The sequence below is a fragment of the Denticeps clupeoides genome, chromosome 6 (assembly GCF_900700375.1).
Source record: "Denticeps clupeoides chromosome 6, fDenClu1.1, whole genome shotgun sequence".
NCBI lineage: Eukaryota > Metazoa > Chordata > Actinopteri > Clupeiformes > Denticipitidae > Denticeps > Denticeps clupeoides.
The window spans coordinates 25,040,388-25,062,579 of NC_041712.1; the positions used below are offsets into that span (position 1 = coordinate 25,040,388).

The 22,192-nt window shown below is 49.0% G+C and overlaps 2 protein-coding genes across 4 annotated transcripts; one reads left to right on the forward strand and one right to left on the reverse strand.

The window, feature by feature from the left end:
* The first annotated feature begins 4,529 nt into the window (after positions 1 to 4,529).
* Positions 4,530 to 15,281, forward strand: gusb (glucuronidase, beta). Of its 3 annotated transcripts, XM_028982546.1 has the most exons (13): positions 4,530 to 4,890; positions 9,943 to 10,041; positions 10,966 to 11,151; positions 11,250 to 11,431; positions 12,067 to 12,209; positions 12,289 to 12,476; positions 12,593 to 12,745; positions 12,916 to 13,094; positions 13,217 to 13,363; positions 13,450 to 13,534; positions 13,627 to 13,803; positions 13,929 to 14,064; positions 14,556 to 15,281. In XM_028982546.1, the coding sequence occupies exons 1-13, from the start codon at positions 4,798 to 4,800 to the stop codon at positions 14,702 to 14,704; spliced, it is 1,917 nt and encodes a 638-aa protein (XP_028838379.1). In that variant the 5' UTR covers positions 4,530 to 4,797; the 3' UTR covers positions 14,705 to 15,281. The 3 variants fall into 3 exon arrangements, with proteins under 3 accessions (XP_028838379.1, XP_028838378.1, XP_028838377.1); XM_028982545.1 differs by lacking the exons at positions 9,943 to 10,041; positions 10,966 to 11,151; positions 11,250 to 11,431; ... (7 more) ...; positions 13,929 to 14,064; positions 14,556 to 15,281 and adding exons at positions 5,060 to 5,245; positions 5,902 to 6,083; positions 6,161 to 6,303; ... (6 more) ...; positions 8,868 to 9,003; positions 9,129 to 9,569 and having other exon boundaries at positions 4,549 to 4,989; XM_028982544.1 differs by lacking the exon at positions 4,530 to 4,890 and having other exon boundaries at positions 9,801 to 10,041.
* An 89-nt stretch (positions 15,282 to 15,370) lies between these two features.
* vkorc1l1 (vitamin K epoxide reductase complex, subunit 1-like 1) lies at positions 15,371 to 21,391 on the reverse strand. The gene is made up of 3 exons (XM_028982547.1): positions 21,138 to 21,391; positions 19,259 to 19,368; positions 15,371 to 17,202 (listed from the first exon to the last, which is right to left on the reverse strand). Exons 1-3 carry the CDS (start codon positions 21,326 to 21,328, stop codon positions 16,976 to 16,978), a joined length of 528 nt encoding a protein of 175 aa, XP_028838380.1. The 5' UTR covers positions 21,329 to 21,391; the 3' UTR covers positions 15,371 to 16,975.
* Between the last annotated feature and the right edge of the window lie 801 nt (positions 21,392 to 22,192).

Sequence of the window (22,192 nt, forward strand, 5' to 3'; positions counted from 1 at the left end):
GTCTCCAGGGGGGGACTGTCCCTGTAACTACTGATTGTAAGTCGCTCTGGATAAGGGCGTCTGATAAATGCCGTAAATGTAATCGGGATTCGAACCGGCAACCTTGTGATTATGAGGCCGCTTCCTTAACCACCACTGTGTGGGGACGGCACCTTGGCAGTTCAGGATTCGAACCCGCAACCTTCAGATTACGGGTCCGATTTCCTGCCCGCTAGGCCGCCACGGCCACTTCAATATGGTAAATGAGTAGGTTGGAAGCCTCCGGGTCGGTGGCTGTCCTTCCCTTCGGTTCTCTTCTCCGCTGCACCAGCTGGCAACGCCGAGATAAGACCGCGGAGGAGGGTGAAGGGCGGCCGTCCGCGCTACACCACGACTGCGAGGGAAATGTTGCGCATTTGGCGGCAGCGCCCGCTGGAAAGTGTCATTCGTCACAGATCGCGCCCTCAGCCATTCAGCCAGTATTAGATTTTAATGGCACCATAAAGCCGCGGGAGGCTGATGGTTTTCTGGCGTGTGTGTGAGAACGAGGAATCCATAACCGCAGCCCGGCGAGCACCTTTCTCTCCAGGTAATCTCCACCCAGACTGGTTCTGCATCTTGAGCAGGCAGCGTCTCGTAGATCAGCAGTAATGTTCCCTGAGGGACGCGGACAGATGGAGCTCAGGCGCATCCTGCGGCGCTCAAATTGGGTTTTTATTGGTGGAACTTTTGGCCGCCAACTCGTATCCAAGACGAAAAGCAGATATTCGCTCTCACTATTTCACCATTTTGACGGATCTTCAGTAGATATAAGCCTTTCATATAAGCCTGTGGACGTTAAAACTGGCACCCATCCTTGGCTCAGCACAGGTGGCAGAGTGGCACCACATGACTTAAGAGGCATCTTCCTGCTTCGTCACGCCTGCGCCCACTCAGACAATCTGCTCAAGGCCGCCTCCGCACCGCGGGCGCTTCCTCCGAACTCTCGCCCACTGCCTGGCCGATACGCTCACGGTTTCCTGAACTATCTGTCGAACAGAATCTGGCCAGAGACATTTTTTTACATTTAAATTTACGCCATTTGGCAGACGCCCTGATCCAGAGCGACTTACAACGTGCTTCCATGTCACCATGGATGAAGAGATCAGTTCTGGTTCACAAGGACCCCCAAAACTATGAATACAATCTTTTTATTCACTCTGTTGTAGATTCTGTACACAAATTCGACAAGAAGAAGGTTACAAGTTCATCTAAATCTTCTCTAAAGAGGAAGGTCTTGAGCTGCCGTGTGAAGGTGCTCAGTGACTGAGCTGGAAGTTCATTCCACCACCGAGGGGCAAAGACAGAGAAGAGTCTAGATGAGCGTCTTCCTTTTACCTTCAGAGATGGAGGGACCAGGCGAGCAGTACTGGAGGCTCGGAGTATACCAGGTGCAGTGCGAGGTGTAATAAGGGCTGTGAGGTAGGATGGTGCTACTCCATGTTTGGCTTTGTAGGCCAGCATCAGTATTTAGAACCTGATGCGTGCAGCTACTGGGAGCCAGTGGAGGGAACGTAGCAGAGGGGGGGTGTGGAGAACTTGGGAAGGTTGAAGATCAGTCGTGCTGCTGCATTTTGTATTAGTTGTAGAAGTCGGATGGTACATAGAGGTAGACCAGCTAGAAGAGAGTTACAGTAATCCAGTCGTGAGGTTACTAAGGACTGAACCAGTAGTTGGGTGGCCTGGTTTGACAGATAAGGGCGGTCACAGACCGGGATTGGGAGGGAGAGTGACTGACATCTTCAGAAAATCATGCTCAGGCCTGCGAATCTGGACTGGTGACAGCTGCCAGCATTTCCCTCTCTCACCGTGGACCTCACGTTCCCTGCGCCAGGCGGAGTCACTCGCGTCCTCTTCATCTCGACCTTGTGCAGGCACAGCAACGCGGGCCCTGCTGGGAAAAACACTTCTTCTCCATCAAGAACCTTTCCTGCCGTGTTTACTGGTGATATGTCCATATTAACCCAGTCAAGATGTCCTCAAAATATACAGAAAAAACCAGTTCGAAAGAAGACGGATTACATTTACTCACGTTACTGTAATCAAGTAGTTTTTTTAAGTCATTATTACAACCCTCCCCACTCCAGGGTTTTATGGGGTGGTCGTATACCGCATAAAATTGTACATTTATACCAAAGTAAAAAAAAAAAAAAAAAAAGTAGATTTTTAAAGTAGATTTTTACATGGGTACTTTTACATTTACTTAGTAGAATTTAAGCAAAGTAAAGCTACTTTACTTAATTTCAATACTTTTTCCACCTCCGCCCAGCACTTTAATGTTGAAGATGATCCTGAATGAGGTTCTTATATAATCCCCCAGTACAGAATGCATTGGGGTTGAAGCATGTTAGACTCTTCAGGACTCCCTCAGTAATTACAGAAGCTCAGCAGCTCAGCCACAAATTTTGCATGAGGCATCTGATCCACGTATATGCCAACCAATTCCCTTATCCAGAGCGACTTACAATCAGTAGTTACAGGGACAGTCCCCCCCTGGAGACACACAGGGTTAAGTGTCTTTTTCAGTGGAATTTGAACCTTGGTCCTATGTCTTACCCGCTAGGCTACTACTGCCCTATTCATTAAGTTCAAGAACCAACTTTAGAATATTTCTATATTTCTTGTAAAACTGTCTGGGTCCTGAGGCGCTCCTTGAAATAGCAACGCTTGCGCTATTACAGAACGTCTGACACGCCTCTTCCTGTTACCGCCATACGGCAGCACAGACGAGAGATGAGAGGAATCAGCAGCAAATGCAAACTATGGACATCAGGAGCAACACGAAGTGGTCATCCTGGGTGCAGCATGAAGGAAAACATCAAGCTGAACATCCCCAACACTCCAGACTCAATTCCGCTTATCTGGGTTCTACTGACAACTCACACAGGCCTGTCCGTCTGACCTCAGCACTGCATAAAGGAGATCAGCCAACCATCCAGCCAACTTCTACCCGTCCTCACGGTCTTAGAAATGAACCAAAGTCCTCGTTCCTGCTGGTACAGGAATGGAACTGTTCTCCTGCTGCATGGTGCTTCCACGTTGCCAGATCTCGCAAGAGCAGAGGCAAAATCTTTGAAGCCACATCCTACAAAACACACCGTAGTTCCGTAAGATCAATCAACAGAATTATTATAAAATATAATATGTATACTAGAAGAAGGGGCAGTGGTGGCCTTTGGTGCAGTGGAGGCCTGGCGGTTAAGGAAGCGGCCCTGTAATCAGAAGGTTGTCGGTTCGAATCCCTGATCTGCCAAGGTACCACTGAGCAGATCACCGTCCCCACACACTGCTCCCCGGGCTGCTCACTGCTCACTAAGGGAGATGGGTTAAATGCAGAGGACAAATTTCTCTGTGTGCACTGTGTGCTGTGCTGCTGTGTATCACAAGTGACAATCACTTCACTTTCACAGAAGGCATATTATGAATCAAAGTAATGGCTCCGTATTAAACCATGTGATTCAGTACATACTGGGCTTTTTTCCGAAGAAAAATTCCAGCAGACATTTCTTTTTTTCTTCTGCTCTTTCACTCTCTTTTCAGACGTACTTTACAAGTTTATGTATCAATATTTAATGGATTAAATAAGCTGTCCCGTTCCCCACCAGGCCGCTTTTATTTTTACATTATGTAACACAAAAACACGGCATCTGGGTCTGTATTAATAAAAGCAGAGTCAGGGCTTTTTTCTATGTTGTATGAAGGACATGGATCAAACTTTACTAAGAACAAGTGGACAATGATCAAATATGGATAATAGATGTTATTTGCACTTTTTAAAACGTTTTCTTATTAACAGCAATGGGCTTTTTCTCTCTTTGCGCTCTTGGCCCTGTCAATCACTGTTGGTTCCCCGAGGAGCATCATGAATTTTTAATCTCACCAGCACTAGCAGGGGGTACAATAAGATAAAAAAATAATAATAATCAGAAATGAAAATCATGTAGTCTGTCTGAGTTAAGTGGTTGCCATCATCAGCCCAATATTTTCTTCACTCTCATCAAATTTTGATTTCAATAAATGTAGTCTCAATTTATTCTGCGAACAGTCATTTGTGGCAAAGTTGTCTCAGAGTTCTAGAATTTCTAGGCTTTCCAGAATTCTAAATATGCCCAGACCCAATTGTGCTTGTTCAGATTTTATTTCAGTCCTCTCGTTTTACCCTCCCTGCCCGGCCTGGAACGTCGTGGTCTCAGCATCTTTTTAGAAAGAAAGTGATTAGTTGTCACTTGTGCCTCAGCACAGCACCCAATAAAACGTGTCCCCACCCGTCTTCAAGCATCAAGGCATCTTGGTGGTTCGGGAGTCGAACCCACAACCTTCCCATTAAAGAAAGAAAGTAGTGAAGTGATTGTCATTGTGATACACAGCACAGCACACGGTGACACGGTGAAACGTGTCCTCTGTATTAAACCCTCAACCTTGGTGAGCAGTGGGGAGCGGGGAGCAGTGTGTGTGGGGACGGTGCTTTACTCGGTGGCACCTTGGCAGTTTGGGATCCGAACCGGAAACCTTCTGGTTACGGGGCCGCTTCCTTAACCGCTAGGCCACCACTGGCCCTAAAGTGTGTTTCTGCCCGTTACGGGTCCGCAAGCAGGTCTAAGAAGCGCAGCGTGGGTTCGAGTCAGGTCTGTAATTCGCCCCGCGGGGGGAAAGTGGCGGACGTGGCAACACTCTGCTGCCCCCTTGTGGTCCGCGGCGGAACGGACGCCGCCGTCATGTGACGGAACACGGAAGCCGGGATGAGTCCGGGCTGCCGGGACGAGACGCAGCTGGACCGCCATGGGGCTGCCGTGGGTCGCGACTCTCTTGTGCGTGTGCTGCGTGCGGGACGCGGCTCCCCTGCTCTTCCCCCGGGACTCCGCCACCCGGGAGGTGAAGGAGCTGAACGGGCTGTGGAGCTTCCGGGCGGACTTCTCCCCCGGCAGGAACGCGGGCTTCCAGCAGGCCTGGTTCTCCGGTCCGCTGGAGAAGGTAGGCTGGAGACGTTTCTGGAGCCTGGAGCTTGTAGAAAAGAAGTTTGATGAATATTCATTCTGCACAGACGGGTCCCGTGATCGACATGCCGGTGCCCGCCAGCTACAATGACGTCACGCAGGACGCCCGTCTGAGGGATTTCATTGGCTGGGTGTGGTACGACAGGCAGGCGTGGGTCCCCGCCCACTGGCTGAGGGACGAGGGTTCGAGGGTCGTGCTGAGAGTCGGGAGCGCGCACTACTACTCCGTGGTGGTCAGTTTCCTTTATAAACGTACACGGTACTGTGGAAATCTCCACTTTCATCATTTACATTTACAGCATTTACCAGACGTCCTTATCCAGAGTTACAGTCAGTAGTTACATGGACAGTCCCCCCCTGGTGACACTCAGGGTTAAGTGTCCTGCTCAGGTACACAATGGTAGTAAGTGGGGTTTGAACCTGGGTCTTCTGGTCCATAGGCGACTGTGTTACCCGCTAGGCTACTATTACTGCTACTATTACGTCAGGGCGTAGTAGCCTAGTGGGTAAAACACTCGCCTAAGAACCAGAAGACCCAGGTTCAAATCCCGCTTACTACCATTGTGTCCCTGAGTAAGACACTTAATCCTAAGTTGCTCCAGGGGGGGACTGTCCCTGTAACTACTGATTGTAAGTCGCTCTGGATAAGGGCGTCTGGTAAATGCCGTAAAAAATGTAAATGGCTGTTGGTGCGTTTTTTTTTTACGCCTCCTCAGTTTCACAGTTACTGTTGGGAATACCTTCACTATTGACTTGACTTTACTGCACACTCTAGTTCCAGATGCAAAGGTCATCTAATGTCTTTTGAAACATTAAAAGCCGGAAATGTAACTGATCAGTCATCACACTGAGATCCACGAGTGGAACTGACTTCCATTTTTCGGAACAGTGGGTTAATGGGATTAAAGTGACGGAGCACGAGGGCGGCCATCTTCCATTCGAGGCCGACATTGGTGACGTGCTTCGAAAGGATCCCGGGACGGCGTGTCGCATCACCATCGCCGTGAACAACACCCTCAACCTCCACACCCTGCCGCCAGGGACCATTCAGTACATGAACGACCCCAGAAGGTAGAAGAATATTCTATATATGCCTCGGCAGGAACTGCGCGGCTGCGTTTGACTTCCTTCGCTCACGGTCCCCTCAGGTACCCCGCAGGATACTTCGTTCAGAACACCAACTTCGACTTCTTCAACTATGCGGGTATCCACCGCTCCGTTCTGCTCTACACAACTCCCAAAGTTTACATCGATGACATCACAGTGCAGACGGACTTTTCCGGATCCACCGGTGAGGTTTTTTTTTTTTTTCCCCACAGTGACCGTGTTAACTCAGCGTACACAGTCATACACGGTATGATATGCAGCGAAATGCTTTTGTGACTGATAATGACCTCAATATTGTGGAACCAATATGCAAACATAACCAAATATTACAAATTTATGTTTTTAAAATATGTGTAACAGGTCGGGTGAAGGTGTGCAAATGTGTAATATCCCATATATATATATATATATATCATACAATACTAGTTAGCTACAGTCCTCTCAGATCTGCAAATGAAATGAGACTGAAAATTCCCTCTTCACGGGGTCTCTGATCCCAATCGACTCTGTTCTCCTTTGTGTGTCCCTGGCTGGTGGGACAACTTGTCCTGCTCCATTCGACTAGCCGAGACCACCACCACCTTTAAGAAGCAGCTGAAAACCCACTTGTTCAAAAAGTATTTCAGACAAATCTAACACTTACACACACACACACACACACACACACACTCACAAAATAAAAAAAAAAATATATATATATAATTTTTTTTCTTCATCCAGCACATCCCACATGTTCTATTCCTGACAAGTTCGGCCTTATCGGGGCTCTTAGTTTTTTTAAACTCAAAATCTATAGAAATGGAACGAGAATTGCTGGTGTCGTCCTCCTGTAAGTGGCTTTGGATAAAAGCACCTGCAAAATAAAGTAAAGTAAAGTGAAAATTTGTGCATAGTTCTGGGGGGATTGAGTCCAGAAAGTAAAATGTAGTTACGTTAATTTTATTACTATTTCTCTCCCTAGGGGCAGTAAATTACCAGGTGTCGGTCGTGGGAGCAAAAGGTCCCGCAGTGAAGGTCACACTGCTGGACCAGGATGGGAAACACGTCGCATCCTCTGATGGTAGCAGTGGCCTTCTGAAGGTGGCAGACGTCAGCCTGTGGTGGCCCTACCTGATGCACGAGAAGCCAGGCTACCTGTACACTATGGAGGTGCGTCGTTTCAGGAGGGAGCGTCCGTGTCGGCTCTGCGTGTTGTATACTGAAGGTGTTTGTTCCAGGTCCAGGTGACCGCAGAGGCAGGTGACTCCTCCCTCGGGGACATGTACAGTCTCCCTGTGGGCGTGCGCACCGTGCAGGTCACCGGCACCCAGTTCCTCATCAACAACAAGCCCTTCTACTTCCACGGGGTCAACAAGCACGAGGACTCCGATGTGAGTTCCTGATGTAGGCATGGATCCCGGCGTGCTGAAGACGCATGTCAGACTTCTCCTCATTTGACTTAATTTTATTCGTATCCATGGCAGATTCGAGGGAAGGGTCTGGACTGGCCGCTGATCGTGAAGGACTTCAACCTCCTGAAGTGGCTCGGTGCGAACTCCTTCCGCACGAGCCACTATCCCTACGCCGAGGAGGTCCTGCAGATGTGTGACCGCCATGGCATCGTGGTGATAGACGAGTGCCCTGGAGTGGGCATCAAAGACGTGTAGGGGTCCGCCGTCACGATCAGCGCCACTCTAAGCGCTTCTCTTTGACATTGATGGAATTTCGCAGACGCTCTTGTCGCTGCTTTGTACTCCATATATGGATATAGCCGAGTTTTTATTGGAAAACGCCTGTGTGCTTGCGTCTTTAGCCAGAGTTTTGAGAACGCCTCCCTCGTTCATCACTTGGTCGTCATGGAGGAGCTGGTGAGGCGGGACAAGAACCACCCCTCCGTGGTCATGTGGTCAGTGGCCAACGAGCCGGCGGCTGAGAAGAACTCGGCGGGGCCCTACTTCAAGTAAGCATTACCATGATGATGATGATAATGAGCAGGATGAAGATAGATAAATTCAAGGTAGATCAATCAGTCGCTCAGGAAAACGGAATAATTTGTTTTCTTGTCTTGTTCCTGCAGGTCTGTGATCTCCCACACGAAATCACTGGACACGACCAGGCCCGTCACCTACATTACTGCAACGGACTATTCGCGGGACAAAGGGGTGAGGCCAGATTTTCGGAATTAATTCATATATTTTTGTGAGCATGAAGCAGCTTCAGCTTCTGGCAGGACTCTAAGGGACAGTTTCCTGTTCGTGGACTAATGTGAGGCACTGGTGGCCTAGTACCTGAAGCGGTTAACTGCAGAGGGCACGTTTCACCGTGTCACCATGTTCTGTGCTAGCTCTGTATCACAATGACAAAAGCAGCCAGTTCCGCTGTAAGCCTAGTCCTTTTTGAATGGAGAACTTCACTGAAGTAGAACTGAAGTAGGCTGAATCCATTACGTACCAGGTTTATGAATAATAATAACAACCGAGTTTGACTCTTGTTGCGGTGGTTCTAACCCCACAGGCGCCGTACGTGGATGTGGTGTGTGTGAACAGCTACTTCTCCTGGTACCACGACCCGGGCCACCTCGAGGTCATCTCCATTCAGCTCAACAGCCAGTTTGAGAACTGGTACGCGACGTACCAGAAGCCCATCATTCAGAGCGAGTACGGAGCAGATGTGGTTCCTGGTCTCCACAATGTGAGTGGGTTTTAACAGCACGGCCTGAACCTGCACTGAAGACCACAGGCTGACGTGCATATTTCGCTTCTCCTGTAGGACCCTCCCATGATGTTCTCAGAGGAGTACCAAAAGGAGGTGCTGCACAACTACCACAGTGTTTTTGACCAGAAGAGGAAAGAATACGTTGTTGGCGAGCTCATTTGGAACTTTGCTGACTTCATGACTGCACAGTGTAAGGAGCCATATTTAAAATTTCACAAACCCCACTAATACAGTGATTCTGTAATGCGCTGGGTTAGATTTCCAACTCTCAGAATCTGGAGAATTACCTTCTGCTACACCTTTCTCATCCAACAGCCACAACCCGGGTCATCGGAAACAAAAAGGGCGTCTTCACCCGCCAGCGGCAGCCCAAGGCCGGAGCCTACATCCTCAAGGAGAGGTACTGGAGGTTGGCCAACGAGACCGGGACCCTCCCTGCCTGGACCAGATACCCCGGCTTTTAACAGGAGCTTCACCCTGTGGAGGGTCTAAGATGATGGCAGGCCTTGAGATCTGAAGCCCCTTCTGAACTGTTCCGGGTGAACAGTAGCTGTTCTCAGGGTCTTTCACGCTGATATGCCTCTCTTTTTATTTTGCACAGAGCTAAATCATCCTTGTACTTTCTAAGACCGGTGTTTCTGATCATCTGTCTCACATGACCTCACACAGAAAAAGGGTTTCCGGATAAACTCATTTTCTCTTTTGTTTAGCTTTTATTATGTTTTACACATTTGTGATTAAATATTTTTGTCACAACCCAAGTGTAATTGTTGTTTTTTATATAATATACTGAGAATATGTACATAATGGAAATGTAGCAAATAATGTTTTATTCTAGGAGGTGATGCTTTAGATATCTTCAATCGTGATATGTTAAAAAGGTATATAACATTTTATTTATTTATTTCAATTCTTTGTGAAATGAGTTGGTCAGGATTGTTATGCCACGCCCCCTCGCATCAAGTGACTGGAATGCGGAAGTGGGTGGGCGGAGCCTCGGGGCGGCGCGTCATCTCTGCAGCGGAACATGGGCCGCCTGCTGTTCGCGGTCTGTGTAGTCTGCGCCTGGGACGCGGCTCACCTTCTGGGCGGCGGGATGCTCTTTCCCCGGGACTCGCCCACCCGGGAGGTGAAGGAGCTGAACGGGCTGTGGAGCTTCCGGGCGGACTTCTCCCCCGGCAGGAACGCGGGCTTCCAGCAGGCCTGGTTCTCCGGTCCGCTCAGAGAGGTGCGCGCCGCGGCTCCTTCCGCCTGCATGGACGTTTCAGCGCCTCGTGGTGGTTCCGAAGTCCGCCGAAAGAGTTCAAACATCAAACTAAGGCATCAAAACTATGAATGAACACATGTGGAATGTCACCGGACCTGAACCCAGTCCAGATGGTTTGGGGTGAGCTGGACCAACAAGTGCTAAACACCTCTGGGAACTCCTTCAAGACTGTTGGAGAAGCATTTCAGGTGACGACCTCTTGAAGCTCATCGAGAGAATGCCAAGAGTGTGTAAAGCAGTAATCAGAGCAAAGAAACTAGAATATAAAACATGTTTTCACTTATTTCACCTTTTTTTGTTCAGAAGTACAGAACTCCACATGTGTTCATTCATAGTTTTGATGCCTTCAGTGAGAATCTACCAACGTAAACGCTCATGAAAATAAAAAAAACACGTTGAATGAGGAGGAGCGTCCAGACTTTTGGCCTGTACTGTACATTACTGTCACCAGATGCAGTTCAGGATTTCACAATGATAATAGATCATATTCCAGTCTAAACACTGACCTTGGTTCTAGGAACCTGTTATTTTGCATAAAAGGAAAAACTAAAATAAACCAACTAGACATTTTGAATGACGTAAAACTACTACTGTACTTTGATGAATGTCTATTAGTAGGATGGTGTAAGACCAGACCAGAATTCTCTCCTGCAGACATAAAGAGAATCTTCTTACGTTTGAGTGTGTCGACCTGCACCTGATATACTGAACAATATTTAACAATAACTATTTACATAAAATGAACATAATAACATATATACACATGTAGCATTCTAAAATGAGGATTTAACGTCTTGTTTCAAGCTCAAATGCAGAACCAGGACGAGTTATTTCACTTCCCCCCCACAGTCCACATGTACCTTATTTGTTGCATGTTCCTCTCAGTCAGGCCCTGTGATTGACATGCCCGTACCTGCCAGTTACAACGACATCACGCAGGATGCCAGGCTGAGGGACTTCGTTGGCTGGGTGTGGTACGAGAAGGAGGTGTGGATAGCCGTGCGCTGGCTGCGGGATGGAAATACTCGGATAATGCTGCGTGTCGGCAGCGCTCATTACTACTCCGTGGTGGTAGGTAGCAGGATTCGTGTGTGTCGTTGGAATCAGAGAAAAAAAAATACCAATCCCGTTTTAAACTCGCATTGTGTCTCTTTGTTTTGTTGTGACAGTGGGTAAATGGGGAGAAAGTTGGCCAACACGAAGGTGGCCATCTACCTTTCGAGGCAGACATTGGCGCCGTAGCGCGGAAGAGGAACGGGACGTCATGTCGCATCACCATTGCCGTGAACAACACCCTTGACTTTCACACCCTCCCTCCAGGCCGTGTTGAGTATTTAAATCATCCGAAGAGGTGAGCACTCTCAGATGGATCATGCTATCTTGCTCTCAGGTGGGCATCTTACTCTTAGATGGGTCTCTCACTATCTCACTCTCAGGTGGACATCTCACTCTGGTTTCTCACTATCTCACTCTCAGGTGGACATCTTACTGATGGACATCTCACTATTTCACTCTCAGGTGGACATCTCACTGATGGGCATCTCACTATTTCACTCTCAGGTGGACATCTCACTCTGGTTTCTCACTATCTCACTCTCAGGTGGACATCTTACTGATGGACATCTCACTATTTCACTCTCAGGTGGACATCTCACTGATGGGCATCTCGCTATTCCACTCTCAGGTGGACATCTCACTCTGATTGGTTTCTCACCATCTCGCTCTCAGATGGGCATCTTGCTATCTTGCTCTCAGGTGGCATCTCACTCTGATGGGAATCTTGCTATCTTGTTCTCAGATGGGTGTCTCGATATCTCGCTCTCAGGTGGACATCTCACTCTGATGGGCATCTTGCTATCTTGTTCTCAGATGGGTGTCTTGCTATCTCGCTCTCTGATGGGCATCTCACTATCTCGCTCTCAGGGCTGCATTTCCCCCGCTGGACGAGTTTAACATTGTCCTCTTTTTACCTGTGTGTGGAGGTAGATATCCCAGTGGCTACTTTGTGCAAAGCACCCACTTTGACTTCTTCAACTACGCTGGAATACATCGTTCCGTCTTACTCTACACTACACCCAAAGTGTACATTGACGACATCACCGTGGTGACAAACTTTTCAGACAGCACTGGTTGGTATCTGACTGTCCATTTGCCCATTTTATCGTGCATTATAACATCTGCTTATATAGTTACATGGTGTTTTTCAAGGCTTGCTCAGTTACCAGGTGTCTGTGGTGGGCAGCACAAGGCCATCTGTGAGGGTCTCTTTGGTAGACCAAGATGAAAAATGTGTGGCTTCTTCAGCTGGGAGCAGTGGCCTCCTCAAAATAGTGAACATCAACCTGTGGTGGCCGTACTTGATGCATGAGAAGCCAGGTTACCTGTACACTCTGGAGGCGAGTGCTGCTTAAATTCAGAAGTCTGTATATTTTCACCACGTGTCCCCCCCCAGAAAAGCATTCATAGCCTACAACTACACATGGTGTCTTCTGCACTTTACCACGTTTAACAGGTCCAGGTGACCGCAGAGGCAGGTAACTCCTTCCTGGAGGACATGTACAGTCTCCCTGTGGGCGTGCGCACCGTGCAGGTGACCAGCACCCAGTTCCTCATCAACAACAAGCCCTTCTACTTCCACGGGGTCAACAAGCACGAGGACTCCGATGTGAGTTCCAGCAGGGGGCAGTAGAGACGCTTATTTCCGGGGAACTCCTTGTGATTTATGTCTCGCGTGTTCTAAAAAATGTACCACGCCCATCAGAAACACTATCAACAGACAGGGTCAGTCTGTTATGGGGTCAGGTTCCATCCTGTTTTTTTTTTTTCCCTGTTTAGATTCGAGGGAAGGGTCTGGACTGGCCGCTGATCGTGAAGGACTTCAACCTCCTGAAGTGGCTCGGTGCGAACTCCTTCCGCACGAGCCACTATCCCTACGCCGAGGAGGTCCTGCAGATGTGTGACCGCCATGGCATCGTGGTGATAGGCGAGAGCCCTGGAGTGGGCATCAAAGACGTGTAAACCACAGCGAATAGTTCACATACTTCAATTCTAATTCAATCCTACATGTAGAAAAGCAAAGATGTAGGTGCTTGTAGAGCCTCACACGTTAATGCTCTCCGACTCTACGTCTCCGTAGCCAGAGTTTTGAGAACGCATCCCTCGCTCATCACTTGGTCGTCATGGAGGAGCTGGTGAGGAGGGACAAGAACCACCCCTCCGTGGTCATGTGGTCAGTGGCCAACGAGCCGGCGGCTGAGATGCCACCAGCAGGGCCCTACATCAAGTAAGAGATGTTCGGATATCTTATCTTATGAGTTACAGCACGCTTTCATGTGGGGGTTCTGTTTCTGGCACCTTCCGTTCCTACAGGACCCTGGTGGCTCATACGAAACTCCTGGACTGGACCCGGCCGGTCACCTTCATCACGAACAGTAACTTTGCCATGGACCATGGGGTAAGAGTCTTCTGATCTTCTCACAAATTTGGATTAAAACACAACTGTCCTGTCTGAGCATTCATATGCATGTTTTAATTTAAAACATACAGGTGCCATACGTGGACGTGGTGTGTTTAAACAGCTACTTCTCCTGGTACCAGGACCAGGGTCACCTAGAGGTCATCTCCCTTCAACTTAACGAGCAGTTTGAAGACTGGCATGGAAAGTACCAGAAGCCCATCATTCAGAGCGAGTATGGAGCAGATGCGGTTCCTGGCCTTCACAACGTACGTTTAAAAAGAACAAATCAATCATAACAGACATAATATTTAGACTCCTGCTGACTGGAGGAGCGGTGATTTGTTCGGGCATGAAGGTCAGACGGAAGGAGACTAATCGGGTTCTCCTGCAGGACCCACCCTTGATGTTCACAGAGGAGTACCAGAAGGCCATGCTGGAGAGCTACCACAGCACGTTCGACCAGAAGAGGAAGAAATACCTCGTTGGAGAACTCGTCTGGAACTTTGCCGACTTCATGACTGGCCAGAGTGAGAATTGAATCCCGGAGAGAATCAGACCATCGCACATTTACTTGCCGAATTAATTCCACGGTGATGGTTGTTTTTAATGTGCGGCCGCTGTAGTTTTGCACTAGGACACTACGGGGTATCATCACGCACGCGGCACACTGACCCACTTACAGGCCACGAGCTCCTGCCGTCAGATGTTCGTTTTTACAGATGATGAGAACGATAGGCGCTCTTACACGCTGGCGATCCTGCTGCTCAAGCAGATGGATATTGCAGAATTTGCTGAAGGAGACGGATAATCTGACCCGGGGGGGCTAAATTAAACCTGGTGGAATTTCCTGAAAGGAGGGCTGCACTCAACAGTCCAAAAAGTTCTCTTTCCGTTTTGTATCAGCCTCTGAAGCACGTCCTGTAAATATTCCACCAAAATCGGAGAATCTCCACGTTTCGTTAGGTACGGATTGTGAAAACCAAAAAATAATTTCTTATTGTGCAACTGTCTCCGCCAGGCATCATGCGCGTCGCCGGGAACAAAAAGGGCATCTTCACCCGCCAGCGGCAGCCCAAAGCCGGAGCCTACGTCATCAGGGAGCGGTACTGGAGGATCGCCAACGAGACCGGGGTAATGCCCGCCTGGTCCAGATACCCCTGCCAGTGACACCGCTGGACGTACCCGGTCCACCGCCGTGGCCTTCACCAGAGTGGACATGACCGCCAATTACTGATGGTGGTGGTATTTTAAATCATTTAAATAAGTTCAAGATGAAGAACTAAGAGCTGTGAACTTTAAAAGACTTGATTGTTCTCAGGTCAGAAGAAACCAACGTGCATTTTTCCCCCTTAAATGAACGGAAATGAGCGGAAATGTGTACAAACTACTGATGATTTTTACACTGTGTGGACCAATCAGAACGCAGTTTCTCAATATTCAATAGTAAATATCGCTACAACGGCTCGAGCTGACTGCACCGGAACAAGGGCCCTCCGGCTGTCCGGTCAAGTCGGGCTTTGTCTTCGGAACATTCCAGACATCCCAGCCATTCCGTCGGCATTTTCCGCCCCGTCACCCGACACACACCGAGTTGGACCCACCGGATTCATCAGCCAGGGACTCGGAACAGTCGCAGTAAACGGGCGTTCTATTCCGATCTGAAGTCAAACCGCTAATTAAGGAGGGGCTATGATTATTCCGGTGATGTGGTCATTGTCGTTTTCTGATGAAATAAAACGCTTCAACCGATGGGGGTGCAGGGTCGTAATTGGGATGAATTAATAAAGAAAGAGAACGTCCTCCTCCAGACAAGAAGGTCACTTGAGAATGTGGCTTGATTGAACGTTTTAATGGTAGACCAGTTCCACACAACAATGAGACGAGTTTACTGATGAGTGTCCCTCTCTCACAGTCTCCTTCCCCTTCGCTAACACTTTCCCATGTAAGAAAATACAGTGTTTTTTGGCAAATACAGAAGCAAACCTAGACTCGTGTTGCTCGTCCTCTCCCCTTTGGAAATAAAAGCGGCGGCAGGGTCCGGACGTGTCCAGGTCCAGACGCCGCCGTCCGCGCGGCCCTGTTTTATAAATCAATACAGAAAACAACGCGGCGGGGAAGGGGGTCCCACGTTCACCACCGCGTTACGGGGGGAAACTTTAAAATCTACACAAACACTTTCACGACAGACAGGCTCACGCTGTTGGTCCTGCAGGCCTCCCGCCGTGTCCAAAAGGTCACTTCTGACCAGCCCGCCCCCCGCAGCGAGGCCTGGCGTACGTACAGAAGGCACTTTTAGTAGAACATCACGGCCGCGACAGGCGTACTTCCATTTCACTCGTTTATTCCCCCCCCCCCCGGATATTAAGTGTTCCGTGCGTGGAGAACCTCCTCTGGACCCGCGCGGTTTCATTCGGCTCGTAAGACCAGACGGCTCCCCTGTTACAAACGCCGGGCCGGGCCGGTACAGCGGTTACAGGGGAGGCGTGGCCATAAATCTGACATCATCGCTACACACACACACACAAGGAGACAACATTTGTCACAAAGTAGTACAAAGCAGCCAAAAAGAACATGACTGGAATAAAACGGGGAAAAGAAAACTAATTCACGTCACATTTCTGTTAGGCACATAAGTCTAAAGGTTTCCCCCCCCTCCTGTCTGTGTGTGTGTGTGTGTGTGTGTGTGTGTGTGTTGTGTAAGGAATGCTTAAAAGGAAATGGAACACACAAACGTACAGAGAGAAGGTGCTAGTCTGCTGAGGACAGCGGCGCTAGAGAAGACCGGAGAGACGGACCAGACAGACAGACAGACACACACACACACACACACACACACCTCGTGACGAGTCGGTGGCAACACTACACTGAGTCTGGCCTGGAATATTGCTCAGCGGCTATTTACAGAGTTGCGGAGGGGGCGGAGAGAACGGTTTCAAATTAGTGGTCCTCTTCTCACGGAACACTCTGACTGTAAACATAAAAAAAATAAAATAAAATGATTACACTATATTCACGGTGCCGACGCCATTTTACGTGGCCGCGGAACCGGAGGACTGTACAGTGATCTGTCGCTCATGCACATTTGCGGGTCGCGGTCCTGGCGTCGGCGCCTCACGCAGGCCGGAACTGGACCGTCCAATCAGGTTCAAGTAAAGAAGTCCGCGCCGTTCCTCCTCAGTCCGTTAGTTGTTCCGTTTATGGTTCCGTCTTCCGTCGCCCCGCCTGCTCAGTCCCTTATACTCAGTTCAGAGAGAACAACTGAAACGCTAGTTTAAAAAAAATCGACATGGACAATTTTGTGTTTGTATCCTTCAGTTGTACGCGGTAAACCTCTGGCCCCTACACCGTCTCCGGTTTTTTCTTTTAAACACAGATCGAACATTTTTTTTTGGAAGCAAGGACTCCTGGTGGCAGGTTGGAAAGTTCAGAGGTCGCGTCTTAGTCCCGCTTGGCCTGGAGCTGCTGTTTCCAGGCCTCGTTCAAGTAAACCAGGCGCTTGTAGTTGAGCACAAAGAGGATGAAGTTCAGTGCGTACGTGGTGACGCAGATGACACAGAAGTCCTTCAGAATAAAGTAGAGGATGTAGCCCAGGTAGAGGGAGCCCACCACGGACGCGATGGACGTCGTCATGAGGATCAGCGCTGCCATGGCGCTCACGGTCATTCCTGCACACACAAACCACATTAAAACTTTTTTTTTTAAGATGCAACTGCCATTTTTGTTTTGTTACCATGGTGATACTTGCATTTTTGATAACCAACACCAGAATAAAATCATCTTAACCAATACACTAATGGGGCAGTACGTAAAAAAAAAGGAAAAATAAATGTGCTTCAAAACATGGACATGGCAACTGGCAAGTCTGACGTGATGCTTATATATAAAAACTAAATATATAAATAAAACTTGACAAATGCACCAGGATTACAAAAGAACGCACACAGATTTACACGCAGCTCCTGGTCCAGGCAGCGGTCATCTCTAAACTGGACTATTGTAACTCTCTCCTGGCTGGAGCCTCTGCGGTCACCATAAAACCCCTCCAGATGGTCCAAAACGTGGCAGCCCGCCTCATCTTCAACCAGCCGAACCACCCCCACGTCCCGCCTCTTCTCACCTCTCTCCACCGGCTCCCGGTAGCTGCTCACATCCAGTTTAAATCCTTGATGCTGCCTACAGGGCTGTAAATGGAAGTTCTCCCTCTTACACCAACACACTACTAGCCAGATACACTCCTGCACGCCCTCTCAGATCTGCACACGAAACCAGACTAAAAATCCCCTCTTCACGGGGTCTCCGGTCCCAATCCACTCTGTTCTTTTGTTGTTGTCCCTGGCTGGTGGGACAACTTGTCCTGCTCCATTCGACTAGCCGAGACGACCACCACCTTTAAGAAGCAGCTGAAAACCCACTTGTTCTAAAAGTATTTCAGACGAATCTAACACTTACACACGCACATGCGTACACACTCACAAAATAATACAAAAAATGTATATTTTTTTTTCTTCGTCTAGCACTTAAAATCTCCCGACATGCTCTTTGCTGACAAGTACAAGAATTTAAAAGAATTTTAGCAGAATACATCGCTGAATTAGCGGCCATAATCCAGCGGCCGGCGCAGCAAGGAAGGGAAAGGTGAAGACGCGAGGGTGGCGGCGGCGTTACTCAACACTTCCCCTCCAACCACGACGCTCGAGTTGAGCAATCAATGCTTCTGCCCCGATTAACTGGCGGCAGCCGGAGTTCGTGCGCGGTAATGGACGGGAGAGACGTCAATTTCACTCCTCCCACACGAACCCAGACACACCGACTTTCACACAAAGCCGCGAATGACGATGACAAAGAACCCCATAATTTGCATTGTGTGTGAAAAACTACAACACAGAAGGCCGTCTGGGAATCCCTCCGTTAGCTGGAAGTCATGACTGTCCAATAAGCGGCGAGATAAGCGACATTCCCACCGGACAGTCCAGACTTGGGGCTCAAATGAAATACTGAGAGAAAAATCAATCGCTGGAATCTGCCTAAGAAACCAAACTAAAATGCAGAAATCTCACCAGCATCACGATCATCATGCTTATCGCACGGCAACGTGTCGGCGAGGGCGACCAGATTGGCGCGTGACCCCAGGCCACTACGTTGAAATAAGGCGAGTGTGCATTGTGTCATGTGACGTCCTTCGACCGATATGATCCAGTGTCACAGGAATGCAACAAACCACCAGGCGCCTGTGCAACTGTTCATCCGCAGGTATGCAAATTTTGCACAATTGACCTGCTTTTCGTACCCCGCCTTAATGCCACCGCAACGTAATAACATTTGACTGGAAACTTTTGGCCTGAAGCGAAGAAGAAATTGCTGAGCTGACCACCAAAATCACAGAAACGGACATATCTTGCCTGAAACAAAGCAGGAAATGATTTAGGACAGACGAAGGACTGATAAAACGAGTGCTGAACAAGACTGGAAAAACTGGTCCGAACAGTGCTGAACGTGGAAAGTGCCGGATTGTCTGAGGAGAAAAAAAGAAATAACACAACACAACAATACACTGCTCATTGAGAAGGTCTGGAGTTCTCCTTGTTCCTCAGTGTGGACGCCACCTTTTCATTGGTGAACTGCAACATTTAGGGTCTGTTTCATAGAACTAGCATAGAACCAACCCATGGCCTACAAGATCTAAACATGATAAACGGGTGAAATTATTGGCCCACTTCTTACCAAGCAGCAGCTGCAGGAGATAAAAGATGATTCCGTAGACGCTGTTCGGCTGGTTCATGGCGCTGTCGTTACCAAAGATGGAACCCAGCAGTCCAAACCCTCGACCCCATCTGTGGGGCAAAGAGAAATAGTGGAGCAGGGTTCTTCTTGCACATTTTTATAAAACAATTTCCATGACTAAGGCAAATTTTCACCACCACGAATCAAAAAAAGGTCAAACATACCAGAAAATTGTTAAACTAAACTTATCTTAAACGACAGTGTTTCGTCCTCCAAGTCCGAGCATCTACAGAGGCCAACGTGTTCCAGCACAGATAATCAGCTGTAGTTTACACGACTTTTAAAAAGGCTGAGAAAGTTCTGGAACATGGAAGCAACGCGCGCAGCGCCGCGTTTCACTACGTACTACAGCGCCGCGCTGGTTTTAAACGTGGAAAATCGTCCCTCGCGCATTCTATACATTCACGTGTCAGATTTCAACGACTTTTCCACAACTTTGGATCTTTTTCAAGGCCTGGAAAACTCTCTTTTCAAATTCCACGACTTTTCCAGGTTTTTAATGACCGTAGGAAACCTGAAGAAAACATGTTAGAGGTGCGACAGGCATCACGTGTGAAATTATGAAATTTGGAAGAATAGGCGAGTACTATCCTGCATATAGAATTTTATCTACATTTCAACTTGAGACCCTGCTGGTGCTGGTCTGACTGCTCCACTACCTGCCGTGCCTCGAACACGGCCAAACGGCGGACTTTGAGCAGCGGAACCACGGCGGATCGCTATTAAACGTGCTGCGGTGCGCGCCCATGGCCTAATATGACGGAATGACGACTACGTGGCGAAACGCGGCTCCGCCCGCACAGCGCACCGACCGGGGCTTCCTTGTTCCTCACGCAGCCTGTGGCTGAAGCCTTCTGGCCTCCATCTATTCCTAAAAGCCATGTGTCCCAACTGAGATGACGGGACGCCACCGGGCGGGTCATCCTGACAACTCCGGAGCTGCACACATCCAGACGAGGACGTGCAAGTTTCTGCTGCGGAAAAAAAAAAAAAAACACGTTTCCAAAGCCACAAGAACATGTGACGTGGGCTGTGACCAGAGAAGAGAAAGAAGAGAGAAATAGACCCCCAATAGATCCCCATCATTACCCAGAAGCCACAGACGAAACAAAGTCCCTGTCTGTGTACAAACAGCAAATACTTTTCTCGGGAAATCAATACGAGTCAAACAGAACAAGATTGTGCAACTCGGCGCCAGAAATGTCCACTTTGACACACATTGTCGGAATTTTCAGTTCCGAGTAGCAAGAAAAAGCTGAAAATAAATGTAAATACAAGTTGACTCGTGTCTACGTCGGTGGTTATCGATATAATATATATATTTGATCTGCAGCCGAGCAACAAGTTTCATATTAATCTAGTAAAAAACTGGAAAAGTGTGTAATTCGTCCTCGATAAATTCAGATTCCCGTCAGATTTCCCTGCCGCCGGCGCGGCTACGTTAATTAGCCCCGGTAGCCTCGGATGCTAACTGGCCGCCGGACGCTCCTCGGCCGCCGCTTTAAAATGTAATAAAACGCGCCGAACGGAACGCGGTTCGCCCGGAGCGCTTGTGTTTGATTTATTCGGAGGAAACGGCCTGTCCACCGCCGCGGCGGCGGCCTGTAAACGTGAACAAAACGCCGGAGATGCTAACGGCTAACGTTCACCTCCAGGCAGGCGGCAGCGGCTCAAGCGGTCGAAATAAAATAAAAATAAAATAAAGAGTTATTGCTATTTGAACAAAGGAGAAATTTAAAGGAGAGTGAGAAGCGGCTGCAGCGGAGGCGGAGCCGCCCAGCCCCGGACTCCGGCGGCGCGGAGGCCACCGCTCACCCACCTGGAGCTGAAGACTTTGGAGCAGCTGACGGAGGCGCTGAGGTCGCACACGGCCCGGTAACTCGAGTCCCGCTCCTTCTCCCGCTCCACGTGGAAGGCGTACACGGACAGCAGGACGCCGAGTAGACACACGACGAGGCGGACCACTCGCTCCCAGCGCGGGGTGGACACTCGGAGGACGGGCGCCGCCATGTTTTCTCCCGGCCTTGTCGCACACGCAGCCTCCTACCATTGGGGGCCGCAGCGCGGCGTCGGCGGAGCCTCTTTTCCACGGCGGAGGGGCGGGGCGAGGGGCGGGGTCTGGAGCGCAGGGCGGCGCTTCTCGGATTAAAACGTCAACAACAACAACGGAGCGACAAGCAGCACAGTTTTCCTGCTCATTCGTCTCGCTTTACGTGTAGAGACTGGAATGTCGCGCCATTAATCAGTCTGACTCTGAAGTGAAAATGATTATTTGTCAAATGTGCTCATCACAGCAGTGACACGTGTCCTTATTCAGCAGCGAGGGGGACCTGACATCAAGGGGACCTCAGTGGCATCTTGGCAGCTCAGGATTCGAACCGGCAACCTTCTGATTACGGGGCCGTAAGGATGACATCACAGCAGCGAAACGTGGCCCTTATTCACCCTTAGTGAGCTGACAACCTTCTGCTTACGGGGCCCCTTCCCTTTACCCGCAAGGCCCCCACTGCCCCAACTGACTCTGGTGTCAGATCTGGTGTCATTTGTGATTCTGCTGTCAGGAAGCAAGAACTGCTGAAATATAAAACCTAAACTTGTAGGAATTACTTGGATTAAGAAGGTCTCTTACACCTTTACACTTTCTTCTAGTGGTATTACATGCCCTGGCAGACGGTCCCGCAGCATCAGAACTGGAACTGCCAGAGACTGAAAGAGCTTCTTCCCTAAAGCAGTCAGAGCTCTCAATGCACCGCCATCACCAAAAAAGCTGATAAACTCAACAATCATTACACTTCCAACCTTATGCACCTGATAACATACTGACCATTTCGCACATCTCAACACATTATGCACATGTTTGTCTTATCTTGTGTG

What these genes read in the sequence shown, in the direction of transcription:
- gusb (XM_028982544.1), top strand. Translation starts at nt 9,841, where the DNA reads ATGGGCCGCCTGCTGTTCGCGGTCTGTGTAGTCTGCGCCTGGGACGCG. An exon ending in GTTACCTGTACACTCTGGAG is followed by an intron (nt 12,477 to 12,592) that starts GCGAGTGCTGCT and finishes CACGTTTAACAG; the next exon opens with GTCCAGGTGACCGCAGAGGC. An exon ending in CCAGCAGGGCCCTACATCAA is followed by an intron (nt 13,364 to 13,449) that starts GTAAGAGATGTT and finishes CCGTTCCTACAG; the next exon opens with GACCCTGGTGGCTCATACGA.
- vkorc1l1 (XM_028982547.1), bottom strand. Translation starts at nt 21,328, where the DNA reads ATGGCGGCGCCCGTCCTCCGAGTGTCCACCCCGCGCTGGGAGCGAGTG. An exon ending in TCCAAAGTCTTCAGCTCCAG is followed by an intron (nt 19,369 to 21,137) that starts GTGGGTGAGCGG and finishes TTTGCCCCACAG; the next exon opens with ATGGGGTCGAGGGTTTGGAC. An exon ending in TCTCCTGCAGCTGCTGCTTG is followed by an intron (nt 17,203 to 19,258) that starts GTAAGAAGTGGG and finishes TTGTGTGTGCAG; the next exon opens with GAATGACCGTGAGCGCCATG.